We start from the raw sequence: 22725 nt of genomic DNA on the forward strand, positions 1-22725 counted from the left end.
GTCAACTATCTTCGATTGTTTTAAGTCTCAGGCTCATCTTACGGAACTGAATTGTTTGTAGTCAAAGCGCATGTGCTCTCATTGATTTTTTGAGCTTTCCTCACTCTTGCGTTTTTCTCGGCTGTTAAGGTTCTTACCCGGTCCACTGTAAAAAACATAAACGGGGTTACTCTGTATTCTCTTGTGGTGGGCTACGATAAATATATATACGTCAAAATTCAAGCTCGCTGTTAAAAGCTAGTGAAGAAAAATGGGAATCGTGCCACTGCCAAGCGCTTCAGCGTGAATTCAACATGTGACAAATGGTGCGATCTCTACGGGAGAAAGCAGAAGAGTGAGAGCTTGCTAAAAAATGTTTCATGCTCTTTAAAAAGATTTTTTTTCAATTATATGAGAATGCTTGGGTCTTCCAGTATTGTCGTGTCATGGGACATGGTTTTCTTCTGCAGTGTCGAGAAGAGCTTCAAGAAAATAGAGCATTCAAACGCGCTCGACGGAACCAAGGACGATGCGCTTTGGAAGGGTGATGACAGCGGCCACAACGTTGATTACCAGTTGAACCTCTGATCAGTGATTCTGAATAGATTGCACATGACCGTGTCTGACTGGTTAAACCACCAATTTGTCCAGTGTGGGGATTTGTGGGATGGGGGAGAATACAAATACTACAGAGAGAAAAAGGTTGGCAGAAACACATGAAAAAAAATTGCAATTGAAAAAGGAAGGCAGAAAGAGCAAAAAATTGAAAGAGATAGAAATAGAAAGAGGAAGCAAGAAATAAATAGATGCAAGAACAAAGTAAAAAAGAAGATAGAAAGAACTAGAAAGAGAGGCATAAAGACAGAAATAAAAGTTAACAGACAAAAAGAGATAAAAAAAAGAATAAAGAGAGGGAAAGAGAGAAAAAATATAGTGAAAAAAGAAAGGCTGCCCAGCTCAGTTCTTCCTTCAGGCTTGGCACTACTAGCGAGGGTGAGACAAAAGTGTTTACTATTTGATTATCCGGCGCACGACTATTCTAGTCTCATGAAGAAAGGGTCATCGCGATACGGCCACACAACACATCAGCGTAACGTCCTCTAATAAGAGATCCGTGACATTTTCTTGGTTTTACGTGTTCACTTGTAAAAACTTCATTGTTTCTTAAACATCTCTGTTCAGAATTAACTGTGGAGGAAACTTCTTGTCATTCTGAAGCAGTATCGACTTCTGTCCACACATTCAGGAAATTTGCATCTGCAGCCAAATCCATAGTGATTGTGTGATCCATCAGACCAGTAAAAGTGGCACAAGTGTAGCGAACATGTTAAATGCTGCCTCTTTTACACTGCAGGTACCTGGCCAACACCACCCGGCCCTATAGTGTCGCTTATTGTACACTGGCAAGCCTCACTGGATCTGCCAGGAGCCGCCTTGGCAGATGCCAGGTGACACCATGCCCACCCTACGCTGCTTGTTCAGGACACAGCACAGAAACAGCCTAGCCTGGTGCATAGCCATTTTTAATGGAGAGGCCACAGGGGCTGCAAAACTTACTGGTGGACTCAAGGTCATTCTAGACGACCACTACAGGGCCATTGCTATTGGACAGGTGAGCGTTCTGATTCAGGGACTCGATTTCACAAGTCTCGTAGTGCTGACACATGATTGTATAGTTCCATCTTTTAAAAAGGAGCCTAAAGTCAAACAACAATTTACGTCAGAGTGAAAGCTCAATGTATGACGTCTAAAACAATCATCAGCTATGCCCTACTTATAGAGAAATTAGGCTAAATGCACGAGAACACATGTGCTACACATAGGACATTTGCAATATGATCCCAATGACGTAAGAGGTATCGCCTACAATTAATCAATAATCACTAGTAATTGAACTAGCTACACTAAATAAAGAACCTTCCCGACATCAAGAAACTTTACAAAATTCTGCTGGTTCGTTTGTGTTTGATTCGTGTTCAAATAACCGTCAGACGTTACTATTGGGAGTGGTGCGAGTGGTTCAAATGTTCAACTTTCACCTGGGTAAACTGGACAGGTCTTGCCATTTAACGAAACCTGGTTGAATCAAGCACGTCTGCCATCTCGGAAGACATGGCAGGGAATTGTTAAATGGTCATTGTTGCTGCTGTGGCTCTAACTACTTTCGTTCTGCTGCTACTTGTCTTGGCGACTGCGCAGTAAAGCAACACCACGTAGACTTTTCAAGGCCACTGCAACGACCTCATCGCCAGCAGCTACGTCACTGCTGGAGAATCAAGATCAAGTATCTTGTCATGTCAGTATCTGAAGCCTTCTCCGCTGCCACTAGGCAAATAAGAAAAGAGCTCGGGAATAGTGCGGATGACCAACGCAAATCGGGAAAGAAGGTGAGGCTCGTGCACGATAAAATTAGAACTGATGATGAACTATTTGAATGGGATGACGAACAAATCACTAGAGTGTTAGTCTCAAAGCACCGATCTAGGGCAATGCGGGAAGATGCACGACCACGCTGTCACACAGGAAGTTTTACTTGCCTAAACGTTAATGCTCGCAGCATTGTGAAAAAAAACAGCTGATTTGGAAAGTATATAGTCATTATGCACAATCCAGAAATCATAGTAATTACAGAAACATAGCTTAACATCGACATAAAGGATTATGAAGTTACACCTCCGGGTTACTCCATCCTTCGAAATGATATAGATGCGTGCGGTGGCGGAATCGCGGTTACATTTAAGGACTCGCAGGAGTTGTTGAGACTGCCCAACATCGTAGGCATCGAATGGGTTGTCGTGAAGGTTTTTCTAAAGGAATGTGCATTGGTCATTGGCGGTTTCCATATGTCCTCTAGTTCAGACATATTGTTCTGTGAAGGGCTCAATAACTTTTTATTGCCCTAAATAAAACATTCTAGTAATCTTATGCTTGTTGGAGACTTTACCGTTCCCCATGTTGCCTGGGACAATGACTTTCCCAATGTGCTTTCAAATGAGGCGGAACATATTCTTGATATTCTGTTGTTTCATGATTTAACACTACTTGTTCATGCACCTACTTGAGTCCAAGGTACCACATAATCAGTCTTGGGTTTATTCTTGGTCAACCACAGGGTACTAGGTACAGCGAAATCCTGCTATCCGAATCTTAGAGCGTATATCGGCCATGGTCTATTGAAACTTGGAATGCATTACTAAATGAAATTGTTGAATGTCAGTCTGTAGATAAATTTATCTCAAAACTGGAACCCTTTTTTGATTGTACATGGGCATGTGCTCCGTAAGGTAAATGTTTGTAGGAGCTTGTGTATGTATATGGTGCTTCTTAATGTGTGATGCCACTTGTGCAGTTTTTCTTTTGGGTGACCTTGTTGAACTATTACTGAAGCATTCTCTATTGAAGCATTCTTTTTTTTTGTTTTGTTATTCCCATACGCATGTATACTTTTCTAACCACTTCCTGTATGGGCCTCTACAAAGGCCTATAGTATTGTTAAATAAAATTTAAAAAAAAAATCTTGATCAGGCAAATCTAGATAGATATGTGGGGTTTAACGTCCCAAAACCACCATATGATTATGAGAGACGCCGTAGTGGAGGCCTCCGGAAATTTTGACCACCTGCGGTTCTTTAACGTGCACCCAAATCTGAGCACACAGGCCTACAACATTTCCGCCTCCATCGTAATGCAGCCGCCGCAGCCGGGAGATCAGGCAAATCTGTGAACCTGAGAACAAGCTCCGGCTTCAAAAAGTACTGGACCTGCCTGCCTGCCTGACCTGGACGTTATTGCACAGCCAGTCCCTGTCATTAATGTTGAATCACTTTGTGGGCAGTTAAGCATAGCAGTCCGCAGGTCGTGGTATTAAATCCCGGCTGCGGTGGCTGCAGTTTCGCCGGAGGGGAAAATGATACAGGTCTATTTGCTCAAATTAGGGTGCGCGTCAAAGAACCCCAGGTGGTCGAAATTTCCGGAGCCCTCCACTACCGCGTCTCTCATAATCATACGGTGGTTTCGGGACGTTAAACCACAACTATCAATGAATGAATGAAGCAATGAATCAACATAGCAGAGACCGATGCTGATGTCTCTAAAAAATGATCAGTGATTCTCGCTGTAACCTATGTTGCGGGATATTGTGCTCATGCGACACTGAAAAAGCTCTCATGTGTGTCATGCAATGATAACCTTATATCATGCAATACACCTTATACTTTAGACAGTGAAGATCATTTCAGCTATTACACGAGAGGACTCAAGTTTCCATGTGCTGTTGTAGTGAATGCAGTGCTCTTTACAGAAATAGTCCTTGATAAATTGAGGAGCAAAAAGCTTGCATGGAAATTTCTTGCTCTTAATATCAGGAAGAGGCCCCTGTTGCTCTCGTGTTATCCGTTCTGCAGGATTCAGGAGGCCTTGTTGACCTTTAAGCTTGTAATACTGGCCTACTTCCTGAAAAAGTTAAACACCATATTTTGACAGCAGCTGCCAATGCACTTTGAATAATCTATGTAACAAAAAAGAACAACAAAATGACTGTTTCAAAAGAAAAGCATATATTGCAAACTATAAAGAGCTGAAAGTTGATTGTATTGTTTAATGGCAGCTGTTTTTTAGTAGTGAACACATTTTGCACGTGTAACTACGCGTTATAATAGCTCTGTATATTTAATTTTATGTTTTGTACATGCTCTTTGTGTAACAAGTGATTGCTGCATGTGCCACAGCACTGTATTCAGTGAGAACTTGTTTTCGAAAATTCTTACCCTTTCGTATGTATATGTGAATGGCTATGCTTGTTGAAGGTTCACACACGGTGGTGAAGAAATTGTATTTGCTTTTCCTGAGCTTGAGTTGAATATCTTAGCTAGTCACACAACTTCGTATATTTCAGCACTTCACACATACATACAGCGTCGCTGTATAATGTGGGAAGTGCTGAAATCAAGTCTTCATTCCCTCTATTTATTCATATCTCTTCGAAGTCTCAAATTCATTTTGATGCATCTGGGTAGCATGAAGTACCTTTTAATTAACATATTGTCACGTGCTACAAAAGGTCTTCAACTAGGAAGAACTGAGCCGGCGGGGAGATGCACCGAAAACTGGCTAGATGGCTGCTTCAATAATAAACAACTGGCCAGAGCACCCGCTGCCCCAGAACATCGTCTTCCATTCTCGCGGGCAGCCATGGCTTGCGCTCGCCGTAACTATCGGCCAAGTGGCATTATTCCCCCTCTGAGAAAAAAAAAAGGCATCACTCTGATGCTCGGAAAGTACAAAGGCAAAGTCGGGGCGAACCAACAGAAAATACGCGCATACACAAAAAATGAAGAAAACTAACATTGCCACGACTGAGGAAACTGAAAAGGTATAAATATGTAGTTAAAAAACATGAGGAAGTGAACTTGGTAATCATTTTGTCATTTAAAGAGAACTGGCTGGAAATAATTGAAAAGAAAGCCGTGCAGCAGGCTGTACCTTGGAACATTGCCTTCGAATGAATTTGTGTGGTATTACAAAGATGCTGTAATATCAAACAATTGCGTTTGTTGCATCAAAGCTGAGTGTAAATCATTATTTTTGAGAGAAAAAAAGAAGCAAGAAGGCTAACTCTGCCGTTCTGTGAAGTAACTGACGAAGGTCTGAGGCTTCTTATGCCTGAATGAGCCTGTAAACAACTGTCTCGTCTTCAGGAAAAGTAAATCTATTATTTGAGGCATCTTGAACAATAACAGTAAGCTGGGGAAAAAGAGGTGGTAGTTCGCAAAACAGCTGCTCTGATGGCCAGGTGAAAAAACCATGTGTGGTGAAGCTGACTTCCAGGTCTATCTCTTGTACATGACGTCATGAAAGCATGTGGTGGCCCTGAATTTAGCTAGGGGGTGCTAAGTAAAGCCGGGCAGCGTTGTGCACAGCAATAGTGACGTGAGACGTTTCGTTTGAGGCAGGTGGTAATTTGGAGTGTGCTAACCCAATGCGGACCACTAAAATGTGATTTTATTTCAAAATAAGCAATTTCTTGGCACAAAAGTAATGGTACGAGGTTTTCGAACCGCTGTTCCAACAATTAAGGTCAACCTAATAGTTGCCTATTGTGTCGATTCGAAGGAACGTGTTGCAGGGAACTTTTTTTATCCTTTGTAGCAATAGCCATTATGCGGACAGTCTCAACGAGTTTTTGCTGGCGCCGTAATGTCCTGTATAGGGCCCAATCTTCTAGCGCATTATACGTTCTACCTGCACGTAAAAGCGCATGAGTGGGGGCAACAAAAGCAGATGAAGCAGATTTCATACGAGACGACCCATCTCCATCGCTTGAAGGGCACATGCGATAACATCACCCCACTTGTTAGCTTGGCCATCCAATGATCAAGCAGATAATAATTGCCCCGCCCTTCTTTAATGAGCATGAAAAGATGCAAGAGGTGGGGGTTCGCAGTTCTTCGCGCAGCAACTGTGAACTTTGATTCTACGGGCGCGGTCACCAACGCTAGCACGCGTTGTTCTTGCCAGCGCCTCCTTTATTTCTTTCAATGCTAGTGAAAATGTGCGCTTTTCAATGGGAACTGTCTGTCTGCCTTAGTTCAAGGAATGGTCGTGATGCGGCGCGATATGATAGGTAGCCCTGCTGGCATCATATGTGCTTCTGAGCTCTTTCCCCTGGAGATGCGATAGACATGTTTCCCACTCCAACATCATACGTCTGTTAGATTTGTTCTTTTGTGCTTCTTCTTGTAGCTCGAAGCAACACTGCGGCAGCATCACGGCGCAGGGCATTCTATAGCCTTGCAGTGACGCTTCTTCATCGGCTGCCCGCATGGCACCACAAATGGTGACATGCTATCACAAGACACCGCATCTTTTACACAGCCAGCGTGACTGCCAATATTGTGAACACAAGGAATGCAAGACGCCGCCCCACAGATCTGTACACAAGTGAACAAAAAATTACTTCATTTGATTTCCGTCATGAGCACTAGTTGAGGGGCTCTCTTCCCCATGATGGCAAGCACACCTGAAGGCTAGGCAATGGGTGAGAGCAGGAAAGGGCTAGATGAGAGGGTGCTGAATGGTTAGATCGGGCGGATCTTGCTGGCATTGATAAAATAGACGAGGTGTTATCCTCACTATCTTGGCGACCATCAGCGGCGGGCTCATACCATATTTACTGGCATAATGAACACACCCGCGTAACGAACACACTCCCAACTTTAGTCATCCAAATATTTTTCTCCCGCGTAATAACTACACCCCCTACATTCGTCCGCTGCAGTCCTGCTAACAGACACGTGGCGCCTCCTTGCCCATTGTATATCTTTCACTTTTTATTCTTATGCCGACCCCTTTGGCTCGCTCCCCCCTTTGGCCCACTGCTGCGCACCATATTTTTCATCTTTCTGTTGCGCATGGCACATCCCTTGTCTTTTTTTATTACATGTGCGCCACAGCGGAGTTCAGGAACAGTGTGATTGTAGAGACATCCCGCTAATAAGCACACAGCAAGCGAACATCGCAAAAGTGCCTGCGCCAACTGGTGGCTGCTTCCTGCAAGTATGAAACTTAAGGACCCACCCACATGCTCAAGGGACGAAATAGGGTTCGCTACCACAATGGCTGTCATGAAGGGCTATTCGTCGCCTGCACGTCGTAGGCTTTTGGAAGACCAGAAAAAATTGCTTGGTGCTAAGGAAAGATTATGACAATTTCCGTTGCATGGTTGCACCCCCAATTCTTGCTTCGGTTGCAATTTGTTCTTCATGCTTGTTCGCGTGTGTTTAAAAGACCCCGAGATATAGGCTACTTTTTCTACAAAGTGAGCCCACTCCTGCACCAACTGTGCCTAAGTGCACCAAATCAGATTTTCTGTGCCATTCTGATATCAAGGAAAATTGCTCCAAAGTGCACCAAAATCAGATTTTGGAGCATCTGCTCACTGGCACTAGTCGCGTTGGCGCGTCCAAACATGTACACCTTGTTCTCAGGGTCACCGAAGTCACAATCACATGTAGAATCATTCCGCTGAACAAACAGTGGTCGCGTGTGCGTCCTAAATAATTCACGATGCCATGTTGGTACAGACGACCCATTTTGTTGTGGCAGTAGTGAAAAACTTTATTTATGTGAAGGCTAAAATGTAAAATAATATGTAAAAATTAAAAAGCAGCATTCAAGTCTGCTTAATGACGAAAGGCACTCTTCACAGGGCTCTTTGCATCTAGTCCAATGAAGGGGCTGGTCCAATCGTTTGCGTGAAACTGTGGCAAAGATTTATAGGCAACCATCCGTCGTTCGCTTCAGAAATGCTCCTGATAGCTTGTTTGAAGAGTTGTGTGGCATGTGATTAGAGCAATTGTCACTAATAACTCCACACATTTCGTCTAAATGTCTGTTATGTGTACTTTTGGACATCCCGATATAATTTTTCGTGCTTCGCGTCCACACAAGAACAGCTAAGCCAAGCCGCCAGGCAGCGCCACCCTTCTCTGGTCTTCGGAACCTCCATAGAACCCGATTAAAACCAGCTGAATTTTGGGATACAGGCCGTGCGGTCCTGCCTGCTTGTCCTGCCTGCTTGTCCCGCGCATACATGCGTCCCAAAGGTGGTGAACAAGACGAGGCTTACCACTTTTTTCAAGCGATCAATGCCATGAAGGCTTCCCCTGGCGCACCAGCAATCTCCACTGTGGACATCAGGCTCCCACCATTTTGGACAGCGAACTCGCAGCTGTGGTTCCTGCAGGTGGAGTCCCTATTCACCACTCGTCGCATGGCCGCTGAGCTAACAAGGTACCACCACGTAGTCACTAGCCTACCACCAGAAGTAGCGAGCAAAATACGCAATCTGCTGGTTGCTCTACCTGCAGAGAATACGTACACAATGCTGAAACAGCTGCTCATCAGCTGCCTCACGCCGTCGTAGCCTTGCCCCACTGCTGCCACCACCACATTAATAAACGATCGTTACGTTTTATGTTGGGATCCATTCTTCATCGACTCTGCATCCTACATTTACTACGTTAATAAATTATCGTTAGGTTAGATGTGGGGTGCGGAGTTGATTTTCTTGGCAGGGTTGATTTTCCCGCTTTGACGGCCGCCCAATGTGTAGATGACGTACTAAAACACCTGTTGACCGTGACCACTGCCCTTAATCTTGAGCAGATTCCAGCTCTCGGATCCAAAGACAGAGCATGCTGCCAGACAAGCGTCAGTACTCGCCTGTTGATGCCCGCTGGCTTCAGTCGCCAGGTGTTTGAGTCCTTGCACAGACTATCTCATGAGGGGAGAGCCACCCAAAGACTGCAAGATTTGTCTGGCCGGGCGGAAATTGGGACGTCGACACTGGGCACGTGAATGCTTAGCTTGCCAGCTCTCTAAGATACAATGCCATACCTCAGCAGCATTGGGAACACTCCCCATTCCAGATTATTGGTTTGATCATGTCCACCTGGACATTGTAGGCCCAATGCCACCCTGCCACAGAAAAACTTACATGCAGACCTATGTCGACAGGTTCACTCGCTGGGCGGAGGCCATTCCTATCGCGGACATCGCTGCCGAGACGGTTGCAAGTGGTTTCCTGTACCACTGAGTAGCCCGTTTAGGGGTACCCTCCACGATAACAACAGACCGTGGCCGACAATTAAAATAAGCCCTTTTCGCCGCCATCAATAGCTCATGGGCACCTCCCACATACGCACGATGGCATACCACCTCATGAGCATTGGCAAGGTGGAGCGCTTTCACTGCAGGCTGAAGGCTGCGCTCATGGCAACAGAGGAACACAACTGGGTGGAGCCCCTCCCACACGTTCTTTAGGGTATAAGGTCCACCTTGAAAGAGGAAATCGGCTGCAGTGCCGCTAAGCTGGTCTACGGCATGACACTCAGGCGGCTGGGAGTGTTTTTTGCACGCAGCTCAGAGAAGGCCTTCATAGCTTGCAGCAACTGTGCACTTCGTCTATGCAACGTCATGAGCAAACTCCACGTGGTACCTCCACGGTCCCGAAGATGGCGTGTGGTGCTCGTCGACCCACAGCTCACATCGTTCCCATTTGTGTACGTACAACACGAGGCAGTCCGGAGACCTCTTCAGCCACTCTATGTTTGGTTGTGTCAAGTCCTCCGCTCTGGCAACAAACAATTCACAATCAAGAGAAGTGGCTGTGAGAAGGTTGTGTCGTTGGGCCATGTCAAGCCAGCACGCATGGACCGTGACGACGCCGTGTTGCCTACACTAAGGGAATAATCACCAGGACCCCTAGCCTTAATGCCAGCTCATGTACACGAGGTTTTCTCCCCGCTGACACACAGTGGGCGGCTATCAAGAGCACCCACTTGCCTGGACCACCGCCTCCTTTAGTTTGAGATGCCATGCACGGCACCCACGCTTACATTGTTCGCCCGGAGCCGTTGCACTGCTCCGGCTTTTCGCAAGGTGGTGCGGCCTTCTGACACTACGCTTCGCACACCTCATCATAGGATGTCGATGCGCCGGGCACTCTAAGAAGGTTGGACTGTTTAACTGTGAGTAGATTTCGTGCGTGATGCTCAGTAGAGGAAAAATAGACAGGTTATTGATACAAGTAAAGATAGCCGCCGCCAGACTTGCAGTAGTAGGGCATCAACAACAGATGAATAGCCAAGAACCACATGGCACTGCAAAAGCCCGGAACGAACTTAAACTTCATTATTTTCACGTACCATTTCCCAAATCCCAGACAGGACAAACTCTACACGCAAGAACAGTGCTGCGTGAGGGCGCTGCCTTTTAGCTGTTAACAATTGTGACACTTTTCCCCTCCTAAAATGAATTGCTAGGGGGAGCACCTAAGCACTGGTTTTCTACGCCCATTGCTGCATCGCAGCATTAATGAGCCAGGTGCACCATTGTCACTTGCAGTAATGTCACCATCTAAAGAACTATGAGGAGAACTTCCAGGTGGCTCATGAGTCTCTTGCTTCAGCATGTCAAAAACAGTTGATGTAGAGGAAGCAGGCTGCTTGTGTTGAGGTGTAGTCATAGAGTTAGTGCGGTGTACCGCATCTGTGTCAGTAGCCGCCGGTAGCTCTGTGTGGGCTAAGTGCAAGTGGTCGCCGTGTCGGCGCCATATAGGCCTGTCATCAAGGCTGACGGCGGAGTGACGTCCACGACACTGGCCTGCACTCACGGCACTCCATGAAAAAATTTTCGCACATAAACAGTGTCTCCTGGTTGCAATGATGGAGCCTGTCTGGATCCTCTGTCGGCATACAGCTTCTGCTTCAATTGCCTCAGAAGTATCGATGCCTGAAGGCTTGGGCACAAGACATCGAATGGTGTCCTAAATGTTCTGCCTGTCAAGAGTTTCCATGGTGTGCAACCCGTTATTTCATGAGGCGAAGTTCTATAGTGAAATAAGAATTGAGATAGCTGTGCTTGAAAGTGGCCAGACCATATTTCTTGAGCTTGTTTTTTATGGTTTGTACCACTCGCTATGTGGCACCATTGGACGCAGGATGATAAGGTGGCGGGAGCATATGGGGAATTTCATTTCGAGTCAGAAATTCAAAGTACTGTGCACTGGTAAACCATTGTTTGAAACTATTATGTAAAGTAAGGCCATGCTGTGCAAATTCTCTTCTCAAGGCAGAAATGGCCACATCCGCAGATGTAGTAGGCACAAGAAACACTTCTATTCACTTCGAATATGCGTCCCCTATAACCAAAAATGTATGTTCTAGAAATGGTCCCCCGAAGTCAATGTGAAGCTTAGGCCAGAGTCGCTGTGGAAAAGGCCATGGTGTTTGCTGCACTGGCTGGGCAGCCCGATGTTGAGCCGGGCACGTAGTGCAACTCTTTACTCTTCACCATTCTGAGGAGATTGTAGATTTTCTGCAATGTAACCAAGACAAATGTTAGTTATCCTGCTCTTTGAAACAAAGGACTTATAATATTCTTTGTCTCAAAATGAACTGATCGCATGCGTAGAAGAATGTATCACGACTTTGGCGCAGTTGAGTTTCGGAACTCAGCCAGGGGACCTATTCACTGCTTTTTAAAATTGCTTCTCTGGTATGTCTGCTTGACATTTGCCACGTGGAATGGGAAAACTCCTACAGAAGCAGGGCATCTCTATTGGCTCATGTTTGGCGCCGGTCCTAAGTGACATTTTTCTGGACCACTATAAGAGAAATCTGGCACATGTCTTACCGGAGGACAGAGTGGCCTAGGCTGTAAAATACATGAATAATTATGTTGTCCTGTTTGAGCGAGAAGCACACGTATCAGTAGATACTAAAATTGATTTTTCTGCTTGCCTTAGCCCACTTATTATAACACTGAAAGAGCTGTCCGATAACGTGCCGCGGTTTTTAAACATTGAACTGGAATTCATGCAGCAGCACAGGTGTTGGGAATACAAACACAGAGCTCATAAGCCCCTGTGGTCATACCACTCTGCTCACTCGAAGCTAGTTAACAGAAGCATAGCCAATATGTGTTTTGGAAACAGACTGTGGAAATCTTGCCATCATAAAATCCATAAAAGTCTTAGTCAGTCCAAGAGGTTATCCGTAGTTGCTTTCCCAGAGTCGGTACAGGTGTCGATTGTCGAAGGCTTGCTTAAAAGATGCCGTTTTGGCAGCAGCCCTCGGGAAGGGGCTTTCCAACAAACGGGAAATATGAGGAGAGTGACAGTAGAGCCTCATCTACACAAAACTGCTTATAATCTGAACAAAATAGCTAGTCGAGTGGACATCAAAGTAATGTTGTTAGCACCACAAGAACTCGGCAAGATAAGTCACTTGACGGACCCGCATCGCAGGCCAGCGGTCGGGTGCTACAAAAACCATCGCGAGCTGTGGTGTTTCTCGCTATGGGTCTGGTCGAGGGCACGACAGATCGTGCCACGTCAATTACAGATGCTGCTTAGTGGTTTCGGCCGTGTAGTCAGCGAAGCCTGTGAGCTGAAACAAAACAGTTAGTCACCGGAGTCTGTGTTGGCTGGTCGTATTCAGTGTAGTACACGTTCTCCTAAAGCAAGAACAAAAGCTCGTTCATCGTTCATTCTCAATTTTATAACGAGTTCCCGTTACAAGTTTCCTAAGTGCAAAAGGAACTGGTCACAGTTACATTTTGAAAAATCAGCACGTGTTGTTACATTAACTTTATATTTCAATTTTTGATCGAAATATAGCGCTGGATGATATCGAGGCCAAACAAAGTGAGAAATTTCATGTTCATTATCGCTACTCCAAACTTTCTAGATCCAAACCTTTTAAAGGTCACTGGGCATACCTGAAATATGTCTAACTGCAACTTTGGTGCTCATCTATTACAAATGCAATACATATAGCACTTTCTACATCAGCCTTCAAATGCGCAGTGACAATACTGCACTTCCGAAATAAGAGGGACCGACAACTGCCCAGAACATGAAACGAGATGACTGCCCTGATGGAAAGATTGTCCCTTTGTAGTGACACAAACCAACCCTGTTTTTCTCGTGAGAAGTGGATTTTAATTTTTATTTCTTCATTGAGAATCGCGAAAAATGGCCTGTGGAGTCTCTGGGGGCAAAAACATAAGCTATACTGAATGCCCTGTCATTTTAACATGCGTTAATGTACACGGTGAACAATTTATTGATTAGTACTGAAGTATTGTTTGATTTTTTATAGCAAAAGAGAATGTTTTATAAAAGTATACGTATAAGCTTGCATTAGTTGTACGCATTAAAGCAGTGCTACGTTTGTGTGACATGTGCGCAGTTCTGTTTTTGATTACTTGGCTTGGCAACGTGGTACAAATGCAGGGAAGCTCCATAGAGCTACATCGTCTTATTGTCACGGTTTGTATTTTCAAAAATAGAATAAACGTGGTTAAGCATAGTTCCAGGAAATTCTGCGAAATAAGAACGACAGCATGCATTAGCCACCAGAAAGGCTACCGGCATCGTTATCAATACTCAGCGCAGCTGCATGAAAAGGCACTACCGTGTTCAGAGCCTTACAGATAAAAAAAATACTGCTTATAAACTGACTACGAGCTCTTGGGATTAACTACTGCAGCTACAATCACTACGAAGGGTAAGCTTTTTGTCGCGTAGGAAAAAACTGGACCGAAAAAAGTCAGCTGTTGGTCCCTTTAACACAATAACTTTAAACAGTTTGTATCGCTGAAGTTATGGTGTCGGCGTCGGCATTGTTGGTGGTAAGTGATAAAGTAGGGTTGCCTCTAAATGAACACTTTAACTACCTACAAATAAATATTAAAGAACAATTTGAATGCGAGTTGAACCCAAGCATTTTACGTGGCAAGCAGCTTGCATTTTACCAAACATTCAGGTAATTGCTTGACAGTGCTTCGGCAAAGAAAGTTCACAAATATCCTTTAATTAGATGAGTCCTCTAAAGCACACAGTATTGGGTGGCAGGAGTGTACAGTCACGCCAACCGTCAATACATTAGAACTGTGCATTGAGTGGGTGTTTTAAAGGCCCATTTATTAGAATGTGGTCAACAAAGTGAACAGCTCTGTAGGTTCGCATTTGCCTAACCGAAGCATGGTGGTCTCTGCCCTACTTTGCTAAAGGAAGAAATATGTTGCGTGAGCATTCTAAAGTAGTTTGAAATGGCGAATTTCAAGTTTTCTACTTATGCTTGTGTGAATAGTGAATTTTATGTTCGAAGCGAATTCAAAGAAAATATTGATGATGGTAGAATAATTCTGAACCGAATTTGAATAGTGTATATATATATATATATAGGCCTCTATGCAAATGCCCGTTTTTTTTTTTTTTCGTTCAAAAGAAGTCAAAGCAACTTTGATTATTAGCAGAATTTGGCTTTTCGTAGGATGTGAGTGATGGCCTGTAATATATGCAACATGTTAAAATTTATTATACTTAAAGCATACAAGCCATCATAGCAAGCTTTTAAGCTTAGAAATTATGAATTGATTTGAAGGTAATGTGTTCATTTGAAGAAGTCCTGCAACACTTTTTCAGGCAGCCATGGAATGGATTCACTAAATAAGCTTGTTGCCTTACGAATTGAATGCTGCAAAAATTTTTAGAATCCCCCTAGTATGAGCAGAGTTGATAAGATTTGTCACACGCTGCAATCGTATTCTCTCTTCTTGTTCCAACGAAAGGGCTGGAAGCTAACCAGCAACAGAAGGTGCGAGGAACTGAAATATATCATGCGCACTTCATGACCTTGCACACTTTTTTCTTTCTTCGAATATGCAGCTTTTGAGTGTGATCACGCATGTACGTGTGGACAAGTGACGGCCTTCCGCAGCAGCCCCAGTAACGACCTAGCGCATTATACTCGTATCGGGCAATAGCTCATACAAAAGTTGTGATAAATGATTTTTGAGCTTGGGACATTATTTGCCTAGAGAGGAGAGCAATTTTTAGCTGAATTTTAAGAATTTATTATGAATTTGAAACCACGTGCTGCGCGATAGTCTTTCGCTCATGTGTTTTCGGTAGCCTCAACCACCGATCAGCAGCATTTTCTCAACATGCTCTAAAAGTGTTGCAGGGCCCTTTTAATGACGCACTGACACTGACGAATTCTAGCCTTGCATTTTTTTTGCTGCAATGAGTTTTTCTTAGTCATAACACGATACATCATTTTCTAGAGCACTTGACAGACAATCACAGGCTTGTTATTCATGTGTGTTGATCACAGTGTCAGTTTCGGCTTAAAAAAGGACAATCCACCGTGTGAGGCTATCACGGCCTAGCGGGTGCAATGCTTGACCGTGTCAGCGCACAGAAATATGAAGCACTTTCATGTGGTTCGCAACAAGAAGTTTTTTCGAACAGGAAAGGGGATAGCAATGTCATCAAAACAAAAGTTTCATTTCGTACGCCGTGGCCACGAGCTCTTGAGCAGCTGCTGAGTAATAGTCTGCTGGAGCAAAAAATGGCAGCTACAACTTCGTCATGAGCTCCATCAGCGCAGTCGCAAAAGGAAAGTAGGGTGTCCTTAACGCGATGGAGTCGATCACTCACGCAAACTTCGAAATCAATTTAATGTACCTTCCAAAAATATTCACTGTTGATGTTTTGCAAACTGTATACGCATGTTCCAAATAATTGGTCTCACAGGTTATCTTGGTGGCGAAGTTTTGTATGACGACCCCCTTATAATTGAAGTGTGGCTTCGCGGCAGAGTGAAGTTTCGTTGTTTAGGTGCTTTACTGGCTTAGCACCCCTACACTGCAGTGAAAGCATCTTTGCAAGCGGTTTAGGTGCTTCATTGGTTTAGCACTCCTACACTGCAGTGAAACCATCTTTGCAAGCGGTTAAATGAGGACTAATATACATTTATTCGTTCATTGCGAATACTTTGTATATTTCAAAAAATTAGATTTGAATCGAAGTGAATTCTAATACTCTACTATTTGTTCGAATAATCAAAGCATTCGAATATTCGCACAAGCCTAGTTCTAATGCTCATTTCCTTGTGGTATAGTTCAAGCATCATTAAAGAACCAAAATCACGTGAGCAACTGCACACATTTAACACAAAAATATTATGCCTTAAAGGCAAGTCTTTGTTGCAATAAAAGAAGAAAAAACAACTGATGAGGCGACACACATGGAACCGGGTTGCGCTATCGCATTCTACTCTTCAAGGCGAAGCTGAAGTGTCATCGAAGTGTTCTTCAGATAGAAATTGCCACATGTGCACCAATGTAGATAAGTTTTATGTACACAAAAGTGCACTAGAAGGAACAAAACACAACTGCTTAAAGATTGTTGATTCAATATTGCAGTGTGAGTATATGAAATGTCCAAGATATGTTCAGAGGAAACGTCCGAATAATGACTCTTGTTCGCATTTAGCAAGGGTTCCATCTCGGTGGTAATATATAGCAGACAAGCTTTGTTTTGTTGTTAGCAATTCGTTGGTGATGTTGAAAAGCCATTCCATCAAGCGCTTCATGGGTCTGCGATTTTGCAGACTTATAATAACAAAGTTAATTGAGGTAGGGGTGAGGGCAGGCTGAGCGGGCGTAACAAGAATGTATCGCTTGGTGCACATATATTGTTTATTGCATGACAGTCGTTATCGATGCGGTGGCTGTTGAAATGAATCTAAAAAATAGCTCTTTAGCTTTAGACCGATAGCCATGAAGATAACTGGCATGTTAAATAGGTAACTATTCAAATACAATCGTCGCAGGCACCGGACAGGTGCCATAGTGGCGACCCGCTTCCATTCGTTTTGATCCTCTTCTCAGCCAACCACACACCCAGGCGTCAAAAGACAAATTTGTTAATAGTTGCCGGAGGCACGCACGAAACACTAAAGGGACGATTTAGCCATGAAGCAGCTAAACTACACGCAACGAGAAAACCACACCCAGGAACTAGCTCAAAGCTTTGCAGTTCGTGAGCGCGTGAACATAAAACATATATAAACGTCCGAAGTGAACAGTGCGCATGCCTAGGAGGCTCAGTGCCAAGGAACAGAGTTTCAAAGTGTAGCTTTGTCTCTTTAACACCATTCATGAACAGTGGGAAGTCACTGCGTGGGATCACAGCTGTTAGCATATTGATACTTTGCTCAGTTTCTGTGCCTCAAGGGTTGTGATTGGTTTGTCGGTCTTATGCACAAAAACTCGATTTGCAATGTTGTTTCACACTTTTCGAAGACACCATGGAACCAGGTACCTGGACTCTGCCGACAAGATCACATGGACACATTGATGAACCACCAGAATATGCACGCATGCGCACACACCTCACACACACAGAGTCGAGCACAAAGGCACGTGCACACATTCACACAAAAGCTGCCTACTGTATGTGTTGGCCCACCCAAAAGGTGCTGAGGTTAAAAATAGTGCGCCCTTTCTTGGCTGCAGCAATACGAAGTGGTTAGGTCATTTTCGAATGTCAATTACAAATTTTCCAAGATGTGTAAACACTCCTGCACTCCAGAACAGCCCTTTATTGCTGCAGACTGGATCGCACTAATAGGAAAGGTAACCAGATGCTTTTTCCACTAGTGGTCGGTGTCAGCATCGTGCACTTCCCTGCACTGCCGGTGGGCGCCTCAAAGTGAAAACCAGGATGCAGCATAGCAAAGTGAAAGGCGAGTCGTATATTGTTGCCTCTCATGCTGTCACTACTTCACCTTTTTCTGCATTATGTGCTGCGCGTGTGCACCTGGTCTATGCCAAAACATTTGCAGAAGGAACGCCATTCCCTCAGTCATTCCTACATAAACGTAACGCATTACCATTACAGTTCCACGAATCCTCAATGAAACGGTGGCGTTCTTTCGTTCCTCCATAAAGAAACTACAGTGCATTCCCGATAAACAAAACTCAGTTAAACAGGAAACCCACATAAATGAAACTATTGAGGTACGTTTGGTTCGTCTCCTATATATTTATTGATAATAGTTTCGGGTAATTGGAAAATTTTTTTTCGCTTACATAGGGTAATGAAACTGAAACAGGCAAAATCTATGAACGTCAGAAGTGGTCACAGCTGTCTAGCAACCATGAAACTAGCCAAGCCAATCTAGCAATAGAACATGTTCGCGCATGCCAAGCAGTGATTGACGTCTCATCCTAAACTTGAGATGTAAAAAAAAAATGGCAGCACAATGCATTTTCACTCGCAGGGAAAGTAAGGATCATCCAAGAACTTGACCACAAAGGGCCCTACTGTGTCCTTCGTCAGGTCACACCTGTGACCTATTAGATATCCGCGACAGCAATCTTCTCGGCTGCTACTTCAGAACGGAAGTAGTTCACGTTTCTCATCTCAAGTCCTACAACGCTGACTCGCTCATTTAACAGGCACTGAGACGGTGCCTTACCGGCTGGGGTGATGGTACGTGTATGGAACTATCGCTCTAGCACAAGCACTGAAATGTCACCTAAAAGGAAGAATACGACAATGTGTTTTTTGTGTGGTTAATCTGTCGAGCTTCCCCATCAGCCTGCATGACTGTGCGCTCTGTACACGGCATTAGCAAGACCCACTGTCGGTGAATAAATTTTTTTCCCCAACAATATATATAACAGTTTGGATTAAGTCTGTTCACTTCATTAGCATTGCATGCTTAGTAAAAACCACTGCATTTCTTTTTTTTACCAGAAAGAAAAAGTTTAATTAACAGAGATGTGTGATCCTCTGCTCAAAAAATAAATTTCGATGCTCTAAAACACCCCTTTTGGTGCTCCAAATCTGTTTCAAAGCTCCTCTTTATTGCAACAAAACCGCAATATTCCTGCTCCCTGCTCCAAAAGGCTCAAGCCCGCTTCCACCCCTGCAATCGCTCTCGAACTTCATTCTGAATCGCTGCCTTCTTACACCACACCCAGGACATTTCAAGTCTTCTGGTCTTTTGATCATTCATCATACTTTTCTCCTGTACAAGGAGGGAGCTTTTCGTAGTGGCAGCTGCATTGGCGTCACAGAGAAGAAGACTAGATGCTCGCTCTAGCACGAGCCAGGTCCCGCTGGCACAGACCTGCACACACTGACACTCCATTCAGTTACTAAACATCACGGTGGTCATGTCGGGCTCTCTCCCTGTCTGTTTAGGCCTAGACTTCACTAGTCTGTGAGGTCGCTCATTTGCATATACTCATAGGATTGTATTACACTTGTTCTTTGAGGGGAATAAATGTTGTGACGAAAATGTACACCGTTTCTTGGCCAGGTGCGTTGAAAATTTTGGAATCGTGTAAGTAGCACAAAAGTATTTTTTTGGCCATGTCTTGAATTCTTTCCTGCGGAACAAAAACATTTTTTATGAAACTGACTTTGAAATTATTGTTTTCAGTCTGAAACCTGTGCTTCGAATACATTTCATCGAAATTGGAAATGGTGACTGGGTCCTCATGTTTCACCTTATCTAGACAGTTGATCCTGGATATATCAAGCTTGAAGGGCATTGTGAAGTATCGGTAATACAAAATACAAAACATGTGTACTTAAGGCTTAAATTGAAGCATTGCAGGCCAAGAAACATTTTTCATAACAAGCTTGAACATGACAATTCGCTTTCAATATGCTACAGAACTAATTGACAACTTCTATTTTTGCAACTTACTGCACTTAGTTTGCATGAAAATAGTCCCTTAAACTCGTCTTGCTTTTTGCATGCCGACAAGTTCATGAAGTCATCCTTGTCATGCTTATCAAGTCATGCTTGTGGAAATATCATTGAAGTTCTTCAGTAAGTGTATTAAGCACCTTCATTCACAACAGGAGTGATTGACACTGAACTTTGATGCAAGCTCTGGAGCACGGCAAATTTTTGGTTAGGAACGGTGGCGCCAGCTTCTTCATAACAACATGTCACTTGTAGCGCGGGTACACTTTTATGCCACTGCCTGCGTCAGCCATAAATGTGGCATCGATGGGGTCAGAAACAGCTACGTCATGATTTGCACCGACGAAGCAGTTCACTGTCTTAGATGGCCCTCCAAAATACTGATAAGGCACAAAATTCACTGAGGCCACATATGCCGTTGTCAGTAGTCATGATGTACCCAAAGTCATCACCTGGCATCAAAGCCCGCAAGGAAACAGTTCACGACAGTGCTTTACTTGATACCGCTCTAAGCACCAGTCATAATTTTTGTCACTATAAGAAGATTAGTGCTTTGTTTGACTCCCGGCTTAGAATTTATGAGGAATGATGCGACAAGTACATAGTTTCACTAGCCACATGCGACAACAACAAAGAAACAAGTCCTCATTGTCAATGCGTTGGCAATAGCGTTGTCATTTGTGGCTTTGTAGCAGGCAGCTACTTCTTTGGTGCAGAAAGCAAGATATCTGTTCTAAAACTGAAAAAAACTTCATGAGGTTGTGCATCTCAAAGGCCAATATTTTCAGGCCTGCGTGCCATTGTGCGTGTACAAACAAGAAAAGGAATGCGAACATTGCAACAGGGTTGCCGAGTCACTTTGTATTCTCATTTCTCTGCCCTCGATAATTGGCCTTTTTGAAAAGCACTATGCTCATGCACTAAAACCTACAGACGGTGCATGAAATTTGTCGGGGCACTCACAAGTGCTGTGCTACTAAGCAGCTGATGAACACAATAGGATAACACCAAGTAATTCTGTAGTATATTCGAGTGTGACATATCTGGGATCGACTGTATGTTGTGTTGTTGATTTCTTTGCAGCAAGTTCAGGCTCGGGTGTTTGTGTGCAGAGATTTTTCCCTTGACGTCTTTTGAAGCAGATGCGAATTGAGCTCATGCAAGGCAATGGATATACAGAGTGAATCCCACTGAAGGACAGTTGAATTTGCTGACTTTATATTATATTGTTCCAAGACGTATTTATTTAGGGGTCATGAGTCGAGGTATGAGAGCAAAATCCCATTGCACACCCGTAACAATATCAAGTGTAGCCGCTCCACGATGCTCATGTGCACGCATTGCCGCATGCATCACATTTTGTGTGGATATGGGACCAGTTGCGTTTAAATTATAGCTTCCCTGTCCTTGGCTCTCTCAATGCACTTTGAAACCGAAACAGGGACTGATATCTGTGAAAGGTTTTCAAGCAATGATTCATTGTACGCTGAAGCAAATGAGGCTTCTGTTTAGAATGAGAGGGGTTACTAATAGAATTAAAAAAGAGAACATGCAGAATATTGTGATCGTTGCCCCTCCAAGCTTGTTGCCCTAATGTACACACTTATGTGCAGTAATTGCAGCTTTTCACCTCTTGAATTGAAGAACTGAATTGCTCACCAATGGTTTGTTCACCTATTCCTAATCCAAAGGTTTTCAGCTGTTTCAAAATGTATGGTTACAGTACATCCTGTCTTAAAGGTCAATTGTAATACTTTTTTCTCATTTTCACTGTATGCTACATTGATATGTATACTTCACACTGTTAACCTAGTGCTGCTATAGGGCTCATTGTCCTGTAGCATGCTCAAATTAATAAACTTACATCAGCAAAACAAGCTTCTCGTAGATCTCATGATCTTTTTTCTGTCTCTTGTTTTGCAGTTCATAGTGTTGTACAGCCAGGATGGAGAGTGCTATGGAAGCACCAAGATTCTTGGTCTTCGCCCAAAACATTATGAGGAACAGAAGCAGGCAGCAAAATCTTGTCCTCCACATCGAGCCAGCGCTGCTGGAAGCTAAGATATCGTATGGTTTTTAAGATCCGTGACAGTTTTTCCTGCAGCCCCCACATTCAACTAGACAGCCAGTGAGCATGTTATACAGGGTTGGTAAATTAGTCGGAAAGTTGTAAACCTTGTAGCGGCAGCCAAGCCAAGCCGCCAGGCAGCGTCACATTTCACTGTTCTCTAGAACCTCCAGAGAACCCAAATAAAGCCAGTTTATGTTTGGAATCCTAGCCGCGTGGTCGTGTCTGCTTCTCCCGCACATACACGCACCCAACAGTGGTCACTCGGATTAGGCTTACTGCCTTTTTCAAGCCATCGATGCCATGGAGACTTCTCCTGATGCACCGGAGATCGCCACCGTCAACATCAGGCACCCTCCGTTTTGGCCAGTGGACCCACAGCTTTGGTTTCTGCAGGTGAAGACCCAATTCATTGCTCGTCGTATTGCCATTGAGGTAACAAGGTACCAACACGTGGTCGCCAGCCTCCCACTGACGATAGCGAGCGAAATACCCGATCTGTTGGTTGCTCCACCTACAGAGAACTCGTACACAATGCTTAAACAGCTGCTCATCAGCCACCTCACGCTATCAGAGCCTCAGCAACTGTAGCAGCTA

General features: G+C 44.0%; 1 protein-coding gene across 5 annotated transcripts in view; it reads left to right on the forward strand.

Annotated features, from left to right (window-relative positions):
• Positions 1-22338, forward strand: part of LOC119163051 (mitochondrial tRNA-specific 2-thiouridylase 1) — a 125191-nt gene extending 102853 nt beyond the window's left edge. For 2 of the 5 annotated variants that reach the window (XM_075874295.1, XM_037414985.2), the window contains exons 4-5: positions 1334-1591; positions 21984-22338. In XM_075874295.1, the coding sequence (XP_075730410.1) occupies positions 1334-1363 (30 nt within the window). In that variant the 3' untranslated portion in view covers positions 1364-1591; positions 21984-22338. Of the gene's footprint in view, positions 1-1333; positions 1592-2178; positions 2367-17994; positions 18081-21983 lie in introns of those variants that run through there. The other 3 variants (XM_075874293.1, XM_075874294.1, XM_075874292.1) reach the window with 3 other exon arrangements.
• Positions 22339-22725: the final 387 nt, after the last annotated feature.

This window comes from Rhipicephalus microplus, chromosome 9, assembly GCF_043290135.1.
Source record: "Rhipicephalus microplus isolate Deutch F79 chromosome 9, USDA_Rmic, whole genome shotgun sequence".
Classification (NCBI taxonomy): Eukaryota; Metazoa; Arthropoda; class Arachnida; order Ixodida; family Ixodidae; genus Rhipicephalus; species Rhipicephalus microplus.